A 23,226-nucleotide genomic window follows, 5' to 3' on the forward strand; every position below is an offset into this window, starting at 1 on the left:
GGATATTTATGAGAAGATGGGATTTGATGTGTGTGTTAAAGCATAACTGGATGGAATTCAATGGGAAAAAGAGAAACCATTCTAGGAGTGGTCAGTGGAAAGTAAAGAAGCCTAGAAATGGGAAGGAGGATGGAAAGTACAATAAAAAGGCTACTAATGCAGAAAAGATGACCAGGCAGTAGAGGCCTCCAGAATGCTAGGCCATCATTTCAACACTACATAAGTAGAATTCTAGGAAAAATTATCCAGTGTTACCATGCTAGGTAATTTGTACACAGAAAGATAAATTTGGAGACTGTCATTATCCATTTATTTTTCATTAGTTCTTTATCCAGCCCTTAGCATATATGTGCTAGACACTACTCTGGACCCTGGGATATAACAGGAGAACAAAGAGAGAAAAATCCCTATAGTGGATCTAGAGATGAGATCTCAAAATAATGTGGTATTATACCTCCCTGGGGACTAGAAAGCTTATATAGGAATAACTGACTAATTCAGACTAAATGCAGAGGCCAGTTAATGTGAGTCATCATATAGCCAAGAACTCAGAAATCAGTCACTAAGTCTGCATACTAAAGCTTATCCCATAACTGATAAGAGAGCCCTCCAGTCTCTATTGTTTTATTTGTATCGTTGCAGTGACCTTAATTATCTGATCCCAGTTGATAGAGAAGATTAGAAGCAACAAAATAAAAAAAGAAGAAGGAGCTGTTAATAGCGAGTATATACTGGAAACAAATATTTGTTTATTGATAGAGGAGATGCTGAAAAACTATTCATATCAAAGATATGAATTCAATAAGCATAGCAATCTGGGGCCATTTGATTTGGGGGCAAACAACCAAATACAGTAGTTCCTCCTTATCTGTTGGGGATATATTCCAAGACCCCCAGAGGATGCCCGAAACCATGGATAGTGCCTACCCCTATATATACTATGTTTGTTCCTATATGATAACGTTTAATTTATAAATTAGGCACAGTAATATATTAACAGTAATTAATAAAATATAACAGTTGTAACAATATACTTTAATAATAGTTATATGAATGTGGTCTCTCTCTTAAAATACCTCATTGTACTATACCATGGCTAACCGAAACCACAGAAAGTGAAACCGTAGTTAAGGGGGAACTATTGTGTGCTTCAGTCACTCCTGAGGGCTTCGCTGTGGAAACACAGTATAAAATAATACCATTTTTCAACAACTACTGAATTAATGGATTTAAGCATTGATCATCAAAGGATGCAAATACCATAAAAAGAGACAAATATGTGCCTCATAATGGAAGAATACAACCTCACCTATGAATTATTTTTGCCACCCCCTAAAAAAAATTAAATCTGATCAAGCTTCCAGAAAAGCCAATTTATAGGAAATACAAAAGACAGAGGAACATGTTTGTAGTTGACAAAATTCAGACTCTGAATAACTTTGCAGACAAAAAGCCCCATTTCTTCAACAAGTAAGTTGCAGGAAATAGTGAGGAAGTGGAGGGGAATCTATAGAATAAAACATTTTTTAAAGCTAAATTAATTGCAATGTGTGGATCCTATTTGGATCCCAATTTAGACAAAAAGACTATAAAGAAAATCTGGGACATCCTAAACAATTGTAGATTGGAACATTGACACACTATTTGATGAAATAAAAGAGTTGTTATTCATTTTAAAACTAGAATAGTAATAAGTAGTCATAACAAGGACCCTGATTCTTCAAAACAAATGTTAAACTGTGGTCAGTAGGTATGTTTAGGAAGGTAGAAATATGTGTTATTCCTCTCAGAGAGGTTTCCATACCCGGTAATTAAAATGTAATAACTGTTGAAAGGAATCCATATGATATAGTACAAAAAGCACTTGGAATTAGACCAAATTGTTAAACAGTGCAGTGGGAAGTTGCTTGACATCCACTTAAAATCCTATTAAGTAAAATGTCTAGCATAGGCAGGGAGGAAGTGTGATGCATGTCCATTAAATGTCTCTGTTATCCTCTTTCCTCTCTGTAAAAAAAAAAAAAAAAGAATTTGCAAGCTTCAGCTGAGAAGAAGAAAAATCCAAGTAGGTCAAGTGATATAAATTTCTTTAAGAAGGTCTATTTCAAGCCTCAACTAATCAGCATCCCTATTGTCCAGTGCAGCTGACCTTTCTAAGACAAGAATCTGATTATGTCATTTATTGTGCTTAAAAGCATTTAGAGAAAAGTTCAGACTTGCAAGCATAGCTTACTGCATGGGGGCTTCAGATTTGGCCTCCTGTCTCTCAGTCTCATCTACCAGTCTGCACCCCATGCCTACCTCACTCCTTTGGAGCTACTCACCACTCCCCAGAACAGCATGTTCTGCCCCTCTGCTCTGCACATGCTGCTCCTCTCACACACTCCCCTTTCCCTCCATCTGATGAATTCCTGCTTTTCTTTTTTTCTGAGAAGCCTCCCTGGACCTCCCAGGACTAAAGTGCCTTTCCTAAGTGCTACCAGTAGCACCCTGTACTTCGCAAGTAGGAGACTCAAATCACTGGCTGTGGCTCCCACCAGACTTTGAGTTTCTGGAGGGCTGAGCCCGGGACATCTTCAGCCTTGATCCTCAGCAAAGGCAAAGTGCCTAGCACATAGTAGGTACTCAGTGACTGGTGGATCAATACTATTAGAAATCGAAAGAATGATTGGCACGTGTTTGATCTTTCCTGTCCTTTGCCTGGATCTGCTTTCTTGGAAGCTGCCCTGGCCAGTAATCTGATCCAGGCTCCAAGAAGAGGAAACTTCCCTCTCCCATTTGATGTTTTCTGTGTCACCTTCCTTTTAAATTTTAGGCTGGGGATTGTTGATTATTGCTGTTTTTCCACTGTGCTTCCAAAGTTCAAATGTCTTTTATTTCTCAATTTTTATCCACTAAACTGTTCAGAAGTCTTTGAAACAGGCCGGGCGTGGTGGCTCACACCTGTAATCCCAGCACTTTGGGAGGCTGAGGCAGGCGGATCATGAGGTCAGGAGATCAAGACCATGCTGGCTAACACAGTGAAACCCTGTCTCTACTAAAAATACAAAAAATTAGCCAGGCGAGGTGGCGGGCGCCTGTAGTTCCAGCTACTGGGGAGGCTGAGGCAGGAGAATTGCTTGAACCCGGGAGGCAGAGGTTGCAGTGGGCCGAGATCGCGCCACTGCACTCCAGCCTGGGCAACAGAGTGAGACTCCGTCTCAAAAAAAAAAAAAAAAAAAAAAGTCTTTGGAACATTTTCATGTGTCAGCTTGAAGTTGGCTTTTGATATCAACACTTGTTATTTCATTCAGGCTCTTTGATGCCAACCAATGTTACATGGCCCATATTGACTAGAAATAGCCTCATCGTCTCTTAGGCCAGTGACCCATGTCGATGGTCCCTTTTAGCAGGCACCTCAGGAGTAGGAGGTTTGAAAGCACTTCCTCAGAGGGAGTAAGTGTGGGTTTGTCGTGGAGCACTCTCTTGGCTGTCCAGAAGCTTACATTCCAATCCTGGCTCTCTCTAACAAATCTGGGCAAATCCTTTTACTTCTCTGTATCTGTTCCTGGAGAAGTGAAGAATTTGTACCAGCTGCTCAACCGGAGGTTTAGGCATATGTCAAACCACAGAATACAAACAAGACACCTTCCTGGTCGCTCAGTGTACCCAAAGATTTTGGAGTGAGAAGATATTTTTATATGAAAATGAACACAAATATTTTTCAGTAGAATGTAAAATCGAGGTGAATTTTCAAATGAAACCCAAGATTTTATTGAAAGAGTTTGAGGAACATTGAGTTCTCTTAAGTTCCCTTCCTGTGATAACTTTCCATCACTGTTTTAGCCTCTAGCTCTGTCTGTCTTGTCATCTAGATAACCCTGCTGAGTAGAACATTCCAGTCCTCAACAATGCTGGGTAAATAAAGCATGGCTATGATTTTAAAGCATGTATTATTTCCAAGAAGACACAGAATTGCCAGCTAGGCTAATACACGTACAGCCAAGCAGAGGCCCTTTGGAATCTGCTTTTAAAAATACCAAGAACCGTTTATAATTAATATATCTTAAGTAACTACATGCAGCAAACTGAGATTCTAGAAAGGCTTTTTTCTTACAAAGTACTCTGTTTAGCTTAAACCAGGCCTTATTATCAAGAGTTCAGAATTTGTGGCATCTAAATTAATGAGCTTTTAACCTTGTAGAAACCTTGCCAGTTTGATTTATCCAAAACAAAATCATTTATTTGAAAAGAGCATTCCAGGGTATCATCTTCCTCATCTTCTGTAAGGATTCTGACTATGCGAAGCTGATTTCAGTGCCTGTATCATTTACCTCCCTACCACAGTGAATCATTGAAAATTATATGGTAAGGATTCAGTTCTTTTCCTCACAGTTCATTATAGCTGTTTCTAATTATTGGTAGGTTTTCAGTGTATGTTTGTCTAAAGTTCTATCAATTAATAAATGGATCTGCAGAAAGCCAGTTAGTTTAAGGGGCAAGTAGATGGAGGGTGCTTAAAATCACACCCCCTGCTAAGCATTTTGCTCTCCTTATTTAAAATAAAATCACAGATATTTTCTGAGAAAGAATAACAATTTGAGTGAAATAGCAGATGAGAAATTGCCAATTTTAAAGTGAAAGATATTAAATATTTCTGGATTCTTACAGGATTCCACTTAGAAAAATCTAGCAAACCTGGATTTCAGCGTCTTTTGCTTGACTTTAAGAGAAAAAGAACACAATCAAATTAAAATTATACAACTGTCAGCGTTCAAGTCAGGCAGTTCACAATAGACAAGAAAAATTGCCTTCCTAATACATATTGGTATAATTAAGCCATATGGAAGTCTCTGAATTCTCTCCTCCAGTTAGAAAATGGAGTGTTGGTTGCCACTGTTCTTTGTCATGAAGTGAACTAGGTAGTCTTTTAAAAATACACTTGTGAAACCAACAGATAGGCCATCCCATGGCATCTTCTGAGCGTGTAGCTTTTCCATTCCACCAGAAATATAATTTGCCTCCTGAGGTTGCTGATTTTTATTTTTCTTGTTTTCACAAGAAATAACTATTTCTTGAAAAACAAAGCTGAATATCTTAAAGCAAAACCTTCTTAAAGAAAAAGTAAAACAGAGCTCTTCAATTTTATTTGAAAGATGCATACTCTCTGATGATGCCATTTCTATTCCAAGAGTTCAGAAGAAACCGATTTTTTTTATTGTTTCCCTAATACTAAGTATAATTGCATAATTTATTTACTTTTAATTTGGAAAGAGCGATCTTTGATGTGTTAGAATCATTTCCAGTCATGTCAAACTTTACTAAAATCGTGGGACATGATATAAAACACTCAACCTCTCTGTTTCTATATCAACAACTTCCTTTGTTGTTTTAGGAGAAACTTACTTTTTTTCCTTTTGAGGTTAAAAATAATAGGTTATTACAAATGTTCATATGATCCTTTTCTTAGGCCCAATTTTAGGAATATATATTCAGAAGAAATGACTGGAACAGGCTTTCTTATATCAATCTTGCTTAAAGGAATGGGAGAAGGAAAACATTTTTCTTAGAAATAGATTATCAGAATAAAATACCGAAAGGACCAAAGAATAGCTCAGTTTAAAAATATGATTTTAAAGCGTTGTTGCTATTACATAAAGATTCTCATACTGTTACTCAGATTCCAATTTTCATTTTAAAATTATGCTTTTAATCTGATTGCATAATGCCTCACACGTAGGCCAACAAATACTAGCTAAGTTTTATTGAAATTTAATTCATTTCTTTTATGGCATGCATCTTCTGATATTTTCAATTTAAGCTATCTACTTATAGGCATCATATCTAAAATGGAGAACACATTTGTGTTCTCACAGAATGTATGCTTGTTCTGAAAGATGATGTGGTTACAGTAACCTCCCTTGAAAACAATTAGTAGGTATTTAAAATGTCTTATACAGAATATTACAGTAAACCTATTTTTTCCATGGAGTTTTGGTCAGTTTCCTGTCTGGTAAAAAAAAAGTTAATAGTGTTAGCTTTTGGGATTTTGAGAGGTTTGTTTTTGGCCTAGAAAAAAGTTTATGTTGTGTAAATCCTAAATGTGGTTGAATGAAAAAATATGCTCGTATTAAGCAGAAATATGTATTGTTTCTCATGGAAAAATAAGCAGCTATTTTGTATCTGAGGTACATCTTTGTCTTTGAGAAAGTATATTTTATTCTGATGTTGTGAGACTGAGAAATACTGACGTGGCTCTCTTTGATCTTTGTCTCTCAGTGTGGCTGTTACCAGGTCCAGAGATGTGCCTTCCTTTGGGCCTCCAATTCCTAAAGGGGTCACTTTCCCTAAGTCAAATGTGTTCAGGGACTTCCTTTTGGCGAAAGTGATTAATGCAGAAAATGCTGCTCATAAATCGGAGAAGTTCCGGGCCATGGCAACTCGGACCCGCCAGGAATACCTGAAAGATCTGGCAGAAAAGAATGTCACCAACACCCCTATCGACCCTTCTGGCAAGTTCCCATTCATCTCTCTGGCTTCCAAGAAGAAGGAAAAGTCTAAGCCATATCCAGGAGCCGAGCTCAGCAGCATGGGGGCCATTGTATGGGCAGTCCGAGCTGAAGACTACAACAAGGCCATGGAACTAGACTGCCTTTTAGGGATCTCCAATGAGTTCATTGTGCTCATTGAACAGGAAACAAAGAGCGTGGTCTTCAATTGTTCCTGTAGAGATGTGATAGGGTGGACTTCAACTGACACCAGCCTCAAAATCTTCTATGAACGAGGAGAATGTGTTTCAGTGGGGAGTTTTATTAACAATGAGGAGATCAAAGAGATTGTCAAAAGGTTGCAGGTGAGTCTCTCCTTCCTATTCCTTACATGTAGTTTCTTTTTCATAAAGCTTTCAATACAGACTAGAGCCAAGTTACTGAACCTTGCGCTCTGTTATTAGCTCCTCTGAAAACTCCCTTGACGTGTGAAGCAAACAGAGTTTATCTCATGCTTGTGTTTTCCATGGATGTTTCGGAAAAGTAGAACAAGCTGGGGAAGACACATTTACTCTGTGTGTGTGTGTGTGTGTGTGTGTGTTCGGAAAAGTAGAACAAGCTGGGGAAGACACATTGTGTGTGTGTGTGTGTGTGTGTGTGTGTGTGTGTGTGTGTGTGTGTGTGTGTAGACACGTGTGTGTGTGTGTGTGTGTGTGTGTGTGTGTGTGTTCGTGTTCAAAACCCATTTGCATGTAACCTGTTCCCTGGTGCTGCAGCCCAGTCATCTGGTGGTGGTGTTGAAAAGAATTGCTTGAGTATCTGCTGCCTTGAATTTTACAAAGGCTAAATGAGTAGCAGTATATGGTTTCTATTTACTGCCAGCTCCCTGTAGGTCTCTGGTAGAGGTTTCCTTGTAACTTCAGGGAAGCCATTGGCTTTTTGGATGCAACAAGTATATTCCTTTTGGCCTAATGAATAGGAGACTAGTGAAGAAGAAATAACCAGACTGCTCTTCAGCTGGCAATAAGGTATTCAGAACTAACCCTGCTTGCAATGATTTTCCAGTTCCATGTCCACCACTTAATACCCTATTGCTTTAAACCATAGTATCTTTTATTTCCTTGTCTAGTTTGTTTCAAAAGGCTGTGAATCGGTGGAGATGACTCTGCGAAGAAATGGGCTAGGACAGCTTGGCTTCCATGTCAACTATGAGGGCATCGTGGCAGATGTGGAGCCCTACGGTTATGCCTGGCAGGCAGGGCTGAGGCAGGGCAGTCGCCTGGTGGAGATCTGCAAGGTGGCAGTAGCCACTCTGAGCCATGAGCAGATGATCGACCTCCTGAGAACGTCTGTCACGGTGAAGGTTGTCATCATTCCCCCCCATGATGACTGCACCCCGCGGAGGTAGGTCTGAGGAGGCAGCTGTGGGCCTGAGACTTGAGTGCAGGGTTTGTGTATCATGTAGAACATCTCTTAGCAGGTAGTGGAGTAGGGTGTTGTGAAGAACAATAGATTACATGTGATGCTGAATGTTTCATCCATGGAGTCTGACTCAGGACGAAGCTCCCTTTCAGTGTGTGGTGACAGCAGCTGGAAAGAGTGACTAAATGAGACCATTCCCAGGATTTACATCACTGGATTTATAAAGTTGCCATGACAGATAGAGAAGTCTGGTAATATCCATCTTAAGAATCTTCCACTAGGAACTGAGAAACATTCAATACTTAACATTAAAAGACACTCAACATCTCAAATTGTCAGATTGCTTTTCTTTTATGTTCCATAATGCTCTTATTCTTTTCTCTCTCCCAATTGCTGCCCAAAACTCAGCAATTGTTTGGACCTTTGCTGTCTTAGTCTGGCAGCCGCTTTTCCTAACTGTATCTGCATGTGCTAGGGTTTGGCTTCAGGTGAGCTGCCCCTGCTCATGGTGCTTTGGCATTTTGGTTCCTAGTCTTTTCCAGAAGGGAAAACCTAAGAGCTCCCTGCCTCACCCAACCCCGACAGCTCCTGCCAAGCCAGCAGCATTGTTGAAAATTTAATTTCTCTGTCTCTGGGAGGCTTCTTGGTGGAAGAAATTTAATCAACTGTTTATTTTCTCCTTTGGACATGCACATGCTATTTTTGCTAGTTTTTAAGATCTCTCTTTTTATTTTATGCCATTATTTTCTAAGAATTTCTCTTAAGCTTTGGCAATTGATTCTTAGGCTTTCTAAAGCCAAGACAGTGTTCTGTGTCCTATGTTGCCACTAAGATGACCAGTCCTACAGCTGAGCTCTCATGGATTTGTGAATATCAGATGGTAGAAAGTTAGTGGTTATGATGGGCTATTTGTGTCTTTTAAAAAGTAAAGAACAGCAAATATATATGTGTGTGTGTGTGCGTGTGTGTGTTTTATATACTTTGCTCAGGATAGTATTTCCTAATACTGCTTACCTCCTAGATGGCCTGGGGATTATGTATATATGTCAAAATATAGAAAAATTCCTTTGTCTGATAGTTTGAAGAACTGCCTTTGGGATGACTGTATTTCCTTGGAAATCAAAATATGAACTTTTAATTTCACCTGTTTTGGAGAGGAGTAAATATTCAGAAACTGCCCTACCCACATACCCTGCCTTAGTTAACCAGGTCTAATGAACCTTATTAGCCTTTTCTGGTTTCCCCAAGCATATCATCATTAAATGTTGAGTAACGTGCTGAACTGTGATTTAAAAAATTATGTGAGGTGGCTCAGAAAGGCAGTGGGGTTCTTGCTTATGACAGTCTCCAGTCTTGTTGCACTCCTTGTCTTGTCCGTTTCTCTGCTGTCTCTCCTTCAAATTGTCTACTTTATTGCTTCTGAACAGACAATCATAAATGGGAGAAGATAGCCAAGCTTTGTAAATTGTCAACCTTAATTACCTACAGTAAAGAGTTACAGATGTTAGTCTAAGGACTGTCTACTGAAATATGGAGCCCTTGACCTTATGATGCCATCTTGCCCGCTCAGAAGTCTTTCCCTTGTATCTAGGCTCCCAGGTTTATATGCGGGAAAGGAGAGGGAAATGGGTTTGTGTGACTGTGGGTGGGATGAGACAACAGTACAGACATGGAAATTGTAAATAGCTGTTACTAGAAAGATGGATAAGAGGCCTGGACCTGGATAGATGGAGCCGTGATAGGGGGAATGCTAGACTAGATCTATTGTGGTGGGTCAGTGAAAATAACTAATGTACTGAGTTTTTTACCTTAATATGCCAGGCCCTGAAAAAAGCACTTTTTTATGGATTAGTGCATTTAATTCTTATAACAACCCTCTCTTGTGATACTGTTAGTAGCATTCCTGTTTTAAAAGAAACCGAGACTCAAAGGTTAGTAACTTGCTAAGCTCATCTGACAAATTTAGGTCTAACATCAGAGTCTAAGCTCTGAACTGCCACGTTGTGTGCTTAGAGCACAGATCCTTTCCTTATACACCAGAATCAGTGTGACGTGCTGGTGAGTTGGCTTTCTGCTGGGGGGAAGAAAACTTTATTTGTAGTATTTGCTGATTTCTGTGGTGCAGATACTCCTACTGTGGCTGGCTGCAGGCTACCGATGTGATGTCACTGCAGGCAGCATTGGGGTAGATGGGATGATTACCAGCTCCAGCACACCAGGGAGTGAATGAGCTGTCACACTGCTGTGACACTCTCAGGCCTTCCCGGAGGAGCCAGTGGAGCTGCCAGTGACATGTTGTTTGGGTGCTAGGAGGGGAGGCTGGGGGAAGGATTAGTGCACTGCACAGCCCCACCAGCTGGAGGGAGACACAGGGCCCCTTTCACTACAGTTTCCATCTGAAAAGCCATACAGTTTCCATCTGAAAAGTCAGACCTGGGTAGGGCAGATGGGAAATGCCTTGATGCCTTTGGAGGGCTGAAAGCCTGCTCCTTTCTCCTTCCTTTAGAGATAACTTCAAAGGGAACAGCTGAAGCATTAACACCTTGTTACAATTTTCAACAAAATATAATAATGCTCTTGTGTCATTTTTTTCTTCTCCTCTGCACTTCACACTCCCACTGCTGTTTTTGTAGCAACTAATTACTCTGTTCTTTGAATAGTCGTTCTCCTTTGTCAACTGGGACTTTACCACCAGTCGCTGCAGCTGCAGCGAGAAGCAGGACAGGCCTCCTTGAGGCAAGCTGCCCCTCTGCCCCTCAGTCTGGTGGTTCTTAGGGTGGCCAGGACCCAGAGAGGGACACAGGCAAGGGGGTGGGGGAGGTGATGACTGTATGTAATACAGACACCCCCAGGATCTAATACTAACACAAATGGGTTTGTGTGTTCACATGGGAGAGTCATTCATTTTGAAAATGCAGCTTTTAAAATATATATAATAGTTCAACAACAAAAAAGTAGTACTTAAATAACATGTAAAAGCCTGTAATCCCAGCAGTTTGGGAGGCCGAGGCTGGTGAATCTTTTGAGGTCAGGAGTTTGAGACCAGCCTGAGCAACATGGTGAGGCTGGTCTCAAACGATTCACCAGCCTTCTCTACTAAAAATACAAAAAAAATTAGCTGGGCGTGGTGGCACATGCCTGTAGTCTCAGCTACTTGGGGGGCTGAGGCAGGAGAATCACCTGACCCAGGAGGCAGAGGTTGCAATGAGATGAGATTGTGCCATTGCACTCAAGCCTGGGCGACAGAGGGAGACTCCATCTCAAAAAATTAAGAATAAATAAGTAAATAAAATAACATGTAAAACAAGGCTCTCTTCCCTGTTCTTGGAAAATATGCACGCCCCTTTATGAATTGTTGCCAAACTACAATTTTTTTTAAGAGAAGAAAGGACAGGGACAGTATAGCAAACTTTCTGAGCCCCTACTAGGTGCCAGGCATTTTCTATTTTTTTTTTTTTTAAGTATATATACTTAAGTTCTAGGGTACATGTGCACAACGTGCAGGTTTGTTACATATGTATACATGTGTCATGTTGGTGTGCTCTACCCATTAACTCGTCATTTACATTAGGTATATCTCCTAATGCTATCCCTCCCCCGTCCCCCCACCCCACGACAGGCCCCGGTGTGTGCTGTTCCCCTTCCTGTGTCCAAGGGTTCTCATTGTTCAATTCCCACCTATGAGTGAGAATATGTGGTGTTTGGTTTTTTTGTCCTTGTGATAGTTTGCTGAGAATGATGGTTTCCAGCATCTTCTATGTCCCTACAAAGGACATTAACTCATCCTTTTTTGTGGCTGCGTAGTATTCCATGGTGTACATGTGCCACATTTTCTTAATCCAGTCTATCATTGTTGGACATTTGGGTTGGTTCCAAGTCTTTGCTATTGTGAATAGTGCCACAGTAGACATACGTGTGCATGTGTTTTTAGCAGCATGATTTATAATCCTTTGGGTATATACCCAGTAATGGGATTGCTGGGTCAAGTGGTATTTCTAGTTCTAGATCCTTGAGGAATCGCCACACTGTCTTCCACAATGATTGAACTCGTTTACACTCCCACCAACAGTGTAAAAGCGTTCCTATTTCTCCACATCCTCTCCAGCACCTGTTGTTTCCTGACTTTTTAATGATCACCATTCTAACTGGTGTGAGATGGTATCTCATTGTGGTTTTGATTTGCATTTCTCTGATGGCCAGTGATGATGAGCATTTTTTCATGTGTCTGTTGGCTGCATAAATGTCTTCTTTTGAGAAGTGTCTGTTCATGTCCTTTGCCCACTTTTTGATGGGGTTGTTTGTTTTTTTCTTGTAAATTTGTTTGAATACTTTGTAGATTCTGGATATTAGCCCTTTGTCAGATGAGTAGATTGCAAAAATTTTCTCCCATTCTGTAGGTTGCCTGCTGACTCTGATGGTAGTTTCTTTTGCTATGTAGAAGCTCTTTAGTTTAATTAGATCCCATTTGTCAATTTTGGCTTTTGTTGCCATTACTTTTGGTATTTTAGACATAAAATCCTTGCCCGTGCCTATGTCCTGAATGGTATTGCCTAGGTTTTCTTCTAGGGTTTTTATGGTTTTAGATCTAACATTTAAGTCTTTAATCCATCTTGAATTAATTTTTGTATAAGGTGTAAGGAAGGGATCCAGTTTCAGCTTTCTACATATGGCTAGCCAGTTTTCCCAGCACCATTTATTAAATAGGGAATCCTGTGCCCATTTCTAGTTTTTGTCAGGTTTGTCAAAGATCAGATGGTTGTAGATGTGTGGTATTATTTCTGAGGGCTCTGTTCTGTTCCATTGGTCTATATCTCTGTTTTGGTATCAGTACCATGCTGTTTTGGTTACTGTAGCCTTGTAGTATACTTTGAAGTCAAGTAACATGATGCCTCCAGCTTTGTTCTTTTTGCTTAGGATTGTCTTGGAAATCTGAACTTGTATTTTGTATCCTGAGACTTTGCTGAAGTTGCTTATCAGCTTAAGGAGATTTGTGGCTGAGACGATGGGGTTTTCTAAATATACAATCATGTCATCTGCAAACAGGGACAATTTGACTTCCTCTTTTCCTAATTGAATACCCTTTATTTCTTTCTCCTGCCTGATTGCCCTGGCCAGAACTTCCAACACTATGTTGAATAGGAGTGGTGAGAGAGGGCATCCCTGTCTTGTGCCAGTTTTCGAAGGGAATGCTTCCAGTTTTTGGCCATTCAGTATGATATTGGCTGTGGGTTTGTCATAAATAGCTCTTATTATTTTGAGATACGTCCCATCAATATATAATTTATTGAGAGTTTTTAGCATGAAGTGCTGTTGAATTTTGTCAGAGGCCTTTTCTGCATCTATTGAGATAATCATGTGGTTTTTGTCTTTCGTTCTGTTTATATGCTGGATTACGTTTATTGATTTGCATATGTTGAACCAGCCTTGCATCCCAGGGATAAAGCCCACTTGATCGAGGTGGATAAGCTTTTTGATGTGCTGCTGGATTTGGTTTGCCAGTATTTTATTGAGGATTTTCGCATTGATGTTCATCAGGGATATTGGTCTAAAATTCTCCTTTTTTGTTGTGTCTCTGCCAGGCTTTGGTATCAGGATGTTGCTGGCCTCATAAAATGAGTTAGGGAGGATTCCCTGTTTTTCTATTGATTGGAATAGTTTCAGAAGGAATGCTACCAGCTCCTCCTTGTACCTCTGGTAGAATTCGGCTGTGAATCTATCTGGTCCTGGACTTTTTTTGTTGGTAGGCTATTAATTATTGCCTCAATTTCAGAGCCTGTTATTGGTCTATTCGGGGATTCAACTTCTTCCTGATTTAGTCTTGGGAGAAGAGAAGTTTAGAGAAAAAAAGAGTAAAAAAAAAAATGAACAAAGCCTCCAAGAAATATGGGACTATGTGAAAAGACCAAATCTTCGTCTGATTGGTGTACCTGAAAGTGGCAGGGAGAATGGAACCAAGTTGGAAAACACTCTTCAGGATATTATCCAGGAGAACTTCCCCAACCTAGCAAGGCAGGCCAACATTCAAATTCAGGAAGTACAGAGAATGCCACAAAGATACTCCTCGAGAAGAGCAACTCCACGACACATAATTGTCAGATTCACCAAAGTTGAAATGGAGGAAAAAATGTTAAGGGCAGCCAGAGAGAAAGGTCGGGTTACCCACAAAGGGAAGCCCATCAGACTAACAGCAGACCTCTAGGCAGAAACTCTACAAGCCAGAAGAAAGTGGGGGCCAATATTCAACATTCTTAAAGAAAAGAATTTTCAACCCAGGATTTCATATCCAGCCAAACTAATCTTCATAAGTGAAGGAGAAATGAAATCCTCTACAGACAAGCAAATGCTGAGAGATTTTGTCACCACCAGGCCTGCCCTAAAAGAGCTCCTGAAGGAAGCACTAAACATGGAAAGGAATAACCGGTACCAGCCACTGCAAAAACATGCCAAATTGTAAAGACCATTGATGCTAGGAAGAAACTACATCAACTAACAAGCAAAATAACCAGCTAACATCATAATGACAGGATCAAATTCACACATAACAATATTAACCTTAAATGTAAATGGGCTAAATGCTCCAATTAAAAGACACAGACTGGCAAATTGGATAAAGAGTCAAGACCCATCAATGTGCTGTATTCAGGAGACCCATCTCACGTGCAGAGACACACATAGGCTCAAAATAAAAGGATGGAGGAAGATCTACCAAGCAAATGGAAAACAAAAAAAGGCAGGGGTTGCAATCCTAGTTTCTGATAAAGCAGACTTTAAACCAACAAAAATCAAATGAGACAAAGAAGGCCATTACATAATGGTAAAGGGATCAATTTAACAAGAAGAGCTAACCATCTTAAATATATATGCACCCAATACAGGAGCACCCAGATTCATAAAGCAAGTCCTTAGAATCTACAAAGAGACTTAGACTCCCACACAATAATAATGGGAGACTTTATCACCCCACTGTCAACATTAGACAGATCAACGAGACAGAAAGTTAACAAGGATATCCAGGAATTGAACTCAGCTCTGCACCAAGTGGGACCTAATAGACATCTACAGAACTCTTCACCCAAAACCAACAGAATATACGTTCTTCTCAGCACCACATAGTTGGAAGTAAAGCACTCCTCAGCAAATGTAAAAGAACAGAAATTGTAACAAACTGTCTCTCAGACCATAGTGCAGTCAAACTAGAACTCAGGATTAAGAAACTCACTCAAAACTGCTCAACTACATGGAAACTGAACATCCTGCTCCTGAGTGACTACTGGGTACATAACGAAATGAAGGCAGAAATAAAAATGTTCTTTGAAACCAGTGAGAACAAAGACACAACATACCAGAATCTCTGGGACACATTTAAAGCAGTGTGTAGAGGGAAACTTATAGCACTAAATAAATGCCCACAAGAGAAAGCAGGAAAGATCTAAAATTGACACCCTAACATCACAATCAAAAGAACTAGAGAAGCAAGAGCAAACACATTCAAAAGCTAGCAGAAGGCAAGAAATAACTAAGATCAGAGAAGAACTGAAGGAGATAGAGACACAAAAAACCCTTCAAAAAATCAATGAATCCAGGAGCTGGTTTTTTGAAAAGATCAACAAAATTGATAGACCACTAGCAAGGCTAATAAAGAAGAAAAGAGAAGAATCAAATAGATGCAATAAAAAATGATAAAGGGGATATCACCACCGATCTCACAGAAACACAAACTACCATCAGAGAATACTATAAACACCTCTACACAAATAAACTAGAAAATCTAGAGGGCTTCGGGTCTTTATAGCCACAGGATAGGGGCGTTGTGGGCCAGGGTGGTTCTCGGAAATGCAACATCTGGACACAAAGGCAGGAGTGCCTGTCATCAGCTAGATCCATGGGGGTGGAGCCCTAGCCAGGGACCACGCCCTCCTCTACCCAGCTCTTCCCTTCCCTGCTTCATATCATTTAAAGGGAACGTGCTGTTCTCTTCCCAGCACTTCCGTATCAGCAGCTTCATTTTTATTAAAACAGTGATGAGAATGAGGCTGGGAGAAGTTCAGTTGCTGCCCAAAGAGTGAACGGAACCAGCTAGCATGACAGCCCGATGGACACAGTCCTGGTATACTTCACTGGAAAACCTCCCTGGAGTGACCAGGCTCCTTATGCAGGACTTGCCTGATTCTCACCCCCTTGCTGTCACCCCTCTGCAGTAGGTAGCCAGCATCAATAGATTAGTGTCTGTGACCTCTGGGTCTTCAACATCATTCCCATGACAAGATGAAAAGTACCTGGATGAACAGACTAAATTGTGATGTTCAGGATGGTATTGCATAGAGTGGTCAACGCTTTATTCTGTTGAGGGCCACTAGCTTATAGTTCTTAAAGAAAGCAATTAAGGGCCATTCAAAATGACAAGCTAAAAACAAACAGGTTACATAAGACCAAATTACCTCTTAAATAAGAACAGGTCACAGCATTTTTTCTTCATTTTAAAAATCCAGTATTTTAAAGTGCTAAAGCATACTGCTTTAGAGTGAAGAGGGCAATTAGAAATCATTTGGTTCAGATCTCTCATTTTTCAGATGAGGAGTTTTGATTCAAATAGTTTATGTGTTTTCTCCAAGCCAGAGTCACATGGCTTATAGGGACCAAGCCACCCTCAAACATGAAACTTTTCTGACTCGTGAGTCCAGTGTTGTGATGTTCTGTTCAATTTCCTAGTCAACCATTTCTCTATATTCCACAGGGTCTTAAGGAAAAAGGAGAGAGTTATGAGAAATAAAAGATTAAAAGAGAAAGAATACAAAGACTGAAAAACAGAGTAAGGAGATAGAGTAGCTTTTCCATTAATTTAGGGTTTCAGCATGTCACCTCTTATCACTTTTAGCATTGACATTGTAATTCCTACTGGCCATAGCCCTTTAATTGGGTTTTATAAAAGTTGTTGAATTTTCCTTGGCGAATTGGAATGGTTTCATTAATGACTAAAATAAGACTAACCTACATAGTCTTACCTACATAGTATGTATTAATTCTGTGGGTTCAAATCCTGGCTTTGCCACCTGCTGGCTGTGTAAGCTTGGGCAAGTTAATCTCTCTAGGCCTCTATTTCCTCCTCTGCAAAGTGGGGATAATGATAGCATCCACTTCATAGAGTTGCTGTAAAGTGGCTAAATTCATGCCTGGCCCATTGTAAGTTATAAGTATTATTAGAGTTACCATTCGTCAACCCAGAATTTTACTTAGAATGATATAATAAAAAGCATTTTATGAAAGTTTATGCATAGCATTAAAAGCCAGTTTTTATCTGCGTTCTTCAGTCTGTTGTATACTTCTTGATTCTACATAACATTCTTCTGTTTTGCAGAGATAAGTAAGAGACCAGGAAGCCAGTGATGGTTACCCTGGCCACAAAAGGCAATCAGAAATGGCGAGTAGCTAAAGTTTAGCTCTGCAGAACCTTCTGTGCTTATTCATTGTTTATGAATGAATCTTCTCTCTGCTCAGACTTTATCATACTATATTTGGCCATTGTGGGATAGGAAGAAAGTTTCTAGTTATATGTTATGAGTGGTGGAAATAAAATGTAGACTGTGGGTAAGAGAGCGGCTTTGGCCAGAGAGGCCTTCTAACCAGTTTTCATACTAAATGTTAAGCAGTTTAAAAGACTATTTCAAAGAGTGTTTGAAGAAGCCCAAAGATAAAGTAACTTGTCTGTTTGATATTATGTTATTACTGTTATTGTGTCTGTTACCATTATCATTATTTATTTTATTATCTGCCTGATGCAAAATGGACTTAAAACACCTATGAAAGTACTTGTGAGCTGGGCACAGTGGCTTATGCCTGGAATCCCAGTACTTTGGGAGACCGAGGCAGGTACATCACTTGAGCTCAGGAGTTTGAGACCAACCTGGGCAACATGGCAAAACCCTGTCTCTACAAAAAAATACAAAAATTAGCCAAGCGTGGCAGTGCACACCTGTAGTCCCAGCTACTCAGGAGGCTGAGTTGGGAGAGAATCACTTGAGCCCAGGAGGTTGAGGCTGTGGTGAACCTTGATCACGTCTCAGCACTCCAGCCTAGGCGACACAGCAAGACCTTCTCTCAAAAAGAAAGAGAAAGTAGTTGTACAGTATCAAAATAGTAGCTTAGCTAGGGAATTGGAGGTGGAAGAGGTAGTAGTGAAAGCAAAACATGGTCTAGGTGAAAATTTTTGGCAAGTTGGTGCCCAAAATACATAATAATAAAGTTCTGTACATGTGCTGGTTCCTAGCAGCCGACAGAAAAGAGCATAGATGATGATGTTCTTTGAGTTTACAAGTTGAAACAAGAGCATTGCTGAGGAGAAGCAAAGCTAGTCCAGATTTTGAGCAGAAGTGAAGTTTTTCCATGGATTATTATAAATTTTAGTCAATATTCCTTTGGTAAAATGTAACATTTTTGCATTGTATTTACAGATCCAGAATATTAGATCTCTATAATATGCCTTATTTAGTCAGAAATGAAAGGCTCTAGTCACAAATGAAAGACTCTAAACTATACCACAGTGTATTACCTCTATGAACAACCAAAAAAGGGTTGCAATGGCATATTTTTGTCATAAATATCGGAATCAAAGCTTGAAATTATATCAGAGCCTAAAGTAGTATTCGTTAATATTAGAGAAAATGTTCTATTAGAGAAAAGGTTTTAATGACATAGGAGTCATTAACTACTAAAAGTAATGTCAAATATGCCATAAAACAATGTTTTACAGACTGCAGACCGTAACTCTCAAGTAGATTATCAAATCAATTTAGGACATTGTGCCCAGTGTATTTTTGGATGAAGTGTATTCATTCAGAATACAGCAAAATGGAAGACATGAGAGGAAGGATGCACATCTGTGTGTATATATGGTGGTGCTGTGTCCCAGTGTGAAATGTATGTCTTAGGTTGTCATCCAGAAAGTGTGAAAGCCATTGCCATGAAAATATAAAAGGGATAGAGTGGAGCCTTGGGCGGAGGGTCAGATTAAGGTCACCCTTGGCTTTTGGGGCATTTGGGGGACTGGTAAGGAAACCCCAAGAAGAAGGTACTCCTTGGAGATGTGGGCTGTGACTGAGTCAAGTAAGGATGGCAGCAGACGCCATTGTTCCTTCTGAGCACATGCTCCAAAAGTGGCACTTTCCAACAACAAAAAGTCTACTGAAGGTGGGGGAGAGGATGCGTTATGGAATACACATTTGAAATGTCGGGAGTCAACACTGAGATATGTAGACAAGGTCATGAAAGAGTGGCACCTTCCATTGTCCTTATTCTCCTGCCAGCCAACTATGTAAGCCCTTCCACTTTGCCCCCCGTCTCCATGTCTCACCTTCCCTCCCCGCGCCTTCAGCCTTATCCACGTCAAGACCAGGCCTTTGGCTGGACGCCCTTTGGGCCTGCACTGTCCAGGACAGGAGGCATGTGGCTACACAGCACTTGTGATGTCGCTGGTCCAAAGTGAAATGGACTGTAAGCTGCTCGTACACCCTTTCGGAGCCCAGTCGCAATGTGCAGTGGCGGGAGTGTGAAGCTGTGCATACACCCTTTCAGAGCCTGGTCACGGTGTGCAGTGGTGGGGGTGTGAAGCTGCTCATACGCCGTTTCAGAGCCCAGTCACGATGTGCAGTGGCAAGTGTATGAAGCTGCTTATACACCCTTTTGGAGCCCAGTCATGATGTGCAGTGGCAGGTGTGTGAAACTGCTTATACACCCTTTCAGAGCTCAATCACTATATGCAGTGGCGGGTGTGTGAAGCTGCTTGTACACCCTTTTGGAGCCCCAGTCGTGGTGTACAGTGGTAGGTGTGTGAAGCTGCTCGTTCACCCTTTTGGAGCCCAGTCACGATGTGCAGTGGCGGGTTGTGAAGCTGCTCATACACCCTTTCAGAACCCAGTCGCGGTGTGCAGTGGTGGGTGTGTGAAGCCGCTTGCTTCCATTGAGACTTCATGCTCTCAGGTATGCCCCTGTCATGCTGTCCTGCTGGCCTTTCCTCCTCAGGTCTCAGTAGTTTGGCCACCCCCAGGGTGTCCATGGGTCCCATTGTTTTTTAAAGACTCCATGTCTTGCACTCAACAAGTTGGGATTGAGTAAAGGAAAATACCATTGTAATACTTCCTTGGGTTCTGGTTTTTGAAAAGAAAATAAGTATAGGGCCCAAAGATTGAAAGGTGGTTTGAAACAGAGGGTGAAATTGTGGATCCATTTGTAAGTGTTAATGAGAATCATTGTGGTTCCACCAACAAGAAAAAGCAGTATCCGTTGTGTTTCTCCTTGTGCCTTGCCCCTAATAGGAGTTGCTCTGAAACCTACCGCATGCCAGTGATGGAGTACAAAATGAATGAAGGTGTTTCATACGAATTCAAGTTTCCCTTCCGAAATAATAACAAATGGCAGAGGAACGCCAGCAAGGGGCCTCATTCACCTCAAGTCCCGTCCCAGGTGCAGAGTCCCATGACCTCGCGGCTGAATGCTGGAAAAGGAGATGGGAAGATGCCTCCTCCAGAAAGAGCTGCCAACATCCCTCGAAGCATCTCCAGTGACGGGCGCCCACTAGAGAGGCGGTAAGTGTGCCTTCAAAGGTTTGCTCTATCTCTCTCTGCCCCAAATATAAGTAACACAGACCCATAAGCACTAGTTTTAGGCCTTTTCATATTTTACTAGAAACAAAGAATTAAACTGAGGTGCATACCATAGTGGCTTTCAAAGCATGGTAGTGTTCCAAAGCCATAAGGATGAACAGAGATTGATTCTAGCAAAGCCTTCAGCTCTGCACACTGGTATTTGTGCTTTGCTCTTTAATTTCCATATGATTATCAACAGACGTCATTACTACATGCTTAGTGGCCCTGTGGATTAGAATTTAGCAGACTCTTTGAGGTGACAGTGACCATATATCATCCTTGACAGATGATATAAGAGCAACAGAAGGCAGGTTTTTGGTTGAATAACTATGTTTGTGTCACTTTATTAATAAAGGATTATGCGGAAGGAAAACTAGTATAACACAAACATATTTTTCACTACTCTGAAAATAGGAAAGAATAGTGAAGAGAAGACGATACATGGAGATAAGTTAAAACACTTAGTCCTGAGTAAAATAAGCCAGAGGGAGAGGGACTGAGGGGTCCTAGAAAGTAAGAAACCAAAGGTTGTTGTTAAATTGAAAGCCATAGAGGGTTCCCTCCCAAAAGGTAGTGGGTTAACTCTGCCTTTACAAGGTTGCCCTAGCACTTTTGTCTAGAGTTAAGAGTAAACTGCAGCACTTTGAACTAGAGTCCAGGCCTAAAATTAAACTAGATTAAGTGCTTTCAAAACGGGAATAGAAGTTGGCTATACAGATTTTAAGTAATTGCACTATGAATTTGGTTACCTCAAATCATGTACACTAAAGCAGTTTAATTGAATAATCTGCTAGTGGTCTGCTAGAAGTCATCTTCTTTTTTTTTTTTTTTTTTGAAACAGAGTCTCACTCTGTTACCCAGGCTGGAGTGCAGTGGTGCTATCTCGGCTCACTGCAACCTCTGCCTCCCAGGTTCAAGCAAGTCTCCTGTCTCAGCCTCCCAAGTAGCTGGGATTACAGCGTGAGCCACCACGCTTGGCCTAGAAGTCAGCTTCTTTCTTTCCATCCACTATCCTTTCTCCATCTCTTCAGGATTGCCTTAATCACATCTCAGAATGTTTTTGTGAAAACCCTTAGACCTGGGGAGAAGTCTGTATTCTGGGAACTATGTTGGGAAGAAGGGAGGGTCCACGTGGAAGCCAAAACGTGAGCCTGACTCATCTGAGCGGCAAGAACCAGGTCTGGCAGGAGCAGGATGCTGAGGAAAACGGTTCCCAGATACACATAAATCATCACCGCTCCAGTTTGGGAGCAGAGAGCAGGAAGCTTTAGAAACCACACTATGAAGTCTTTATCTTAGTCTGACTTTTGAACTGTTGCATAAAACATTGTCACTTAACTATTTTAGGTTACTAGGACACTATGTAGAAATAATTTAATAAAAACAGACAATTAAAACAGACAAACCAAAAACATAGTCATCTTTCTACAACTTCTCATTTCATCCTGGAGATCTATTTACAGAGCCTTGCTATTTATTTCAATAAAAGTTTCGTCTCCCATAATGGCCCCATTACCATCTGGACTCCTCTCTCTTTCCTTATTTTGAGGAGGAAAACATCCAAGAGACCTCTGAGTAAATTCTTTGTTCGACACATTCCAGGCTTGGCTGCCTCTGAGGTGTGTGCTAACTGGAATTCGTTATTTGGCCCACATTTTGAAAGATGAACCCAGGAAATCATTGTATAGAGAAGGACCTTTTCCCCCACCTCAGTGCTGTTTTCTTTCTCTCCAGAACAATCAGCAGGCTTTCACAAGTGAAATTGGCTTTGTGTCATTTCCTTTATACAATATTCCATTTGAGAATGTATTTTGATTCCATGTTGAATTTAATTTCTGCAACAGAAACTAAAGCTCCTTGCCAGTCATACTGACCTTCAAAAGGGAAAATATTTTTTGTAGCTGAGTATCATATTTCGATGGGAGCAGCTTTCAGTGCTAGAGAATGCAGAACTCCATGTTTTCCAGATGTAGATCCTTGAGTTCTAGAGGTAATTTCTGTGTGTACTTGTGTCTGCCTTTCTTCTTTACTCCACCCAGAGGAAAATGCATCTCAGTAAGTGCGCCTTCTAGAAGACCGTTAGAGTAGCTTGTGACTCTCTGAGCTGCAGAGGTGAAAGGGCCATAGGTGGGGCTGACGAGGTTTTCAGGAAAATTTAACCTCTACTCACTGCCCCCTTAGTCTATGGTATATATTCAGTACACTAGACTAGGATTTCAGATCTTAGGATGCAGGGCTTAGATGACTTGTGAGATCTCAGTCCTACAGTTTCCAGGATATTAGGATGATTTGGCTCATCTTCATTTTGAAATGTGTGGTAATTAATTTCAAATTAATATCAATATGGATATTCTTTTATGAAAATTTAAAGTTCAGTTTCTTACCCCATCATTCCTAATTTTTAGTAAAAAATATCTTTTAAGTTTTAATTTTGAGGCATAAAGAGAAGGTACTATAGATTGAATATCCTAATCCAAAAGTCTGAAATCCGTAATACTACAAAATCTAAAACTTTTTGAGCACTGACATGATGCTCAAAGGAAATGCCCATTGGAGGATTTCAGATATTCAGATTAGGGATGCTCAACTGCAAGTGTAATGCAAATATTTCAAAATCCAAAAACATCCAAAATTCAAAACATTTCTGGTCCAAAGAATGTAGGATACGGGTTACTCGTGTTTGAGAAACTTTGTTTTGC

The 23,226-nt window shown here is 40.5% G+C and overlaps 1 protein-coding gene across 31 annotated transcripts in view; it reads left to right on the forward strand.

The window, feature by feature from the left end:
- Positions 1–23,226, forward strand: part of SIPA1L1 (signal induced proliferation associated 1 like 1) — a 412,571-nt gene that overhangs the window by 336,745 nt on the left and 52,600 nt on the right. For all 31 annotated transcript variants that reach the window (XM_063651761.1, XM_063651777.1, XM_054448754.2 and 28 more), the window contains 3 exons: positions 6,259–6,832; positions 7,597–7,871; positions 20,198–20,467. In XM_063651761.1, coding sequence (XP_063507831.1) covers positions 6,259–6,832; positions 7,597–7,871; positions 20,198–20,467 — 1,119 coding nt within the window. The remainder of the gene's footprint in view (positions 1–6,258; positions 6,833–7,596; positions 7,872–20,197; positions 20,468–23,226) is intronic.

The sequence above is a fragment of the Pongo pygmaeus genome, chromosome 15 (assembly GCF_028885625.2).
Source record: "Pongo pygmaeus isolate AG05252 chromosome 15, NHGRI_mPonPyg2-v2.0_pri, whole genome shotgun sequence".
Lineage (NCBI taxonomy): Eukaryota > Metazoa > Chordata > Mammalia > Primates > Hominidae > Pongo > Pongo pygmaeus.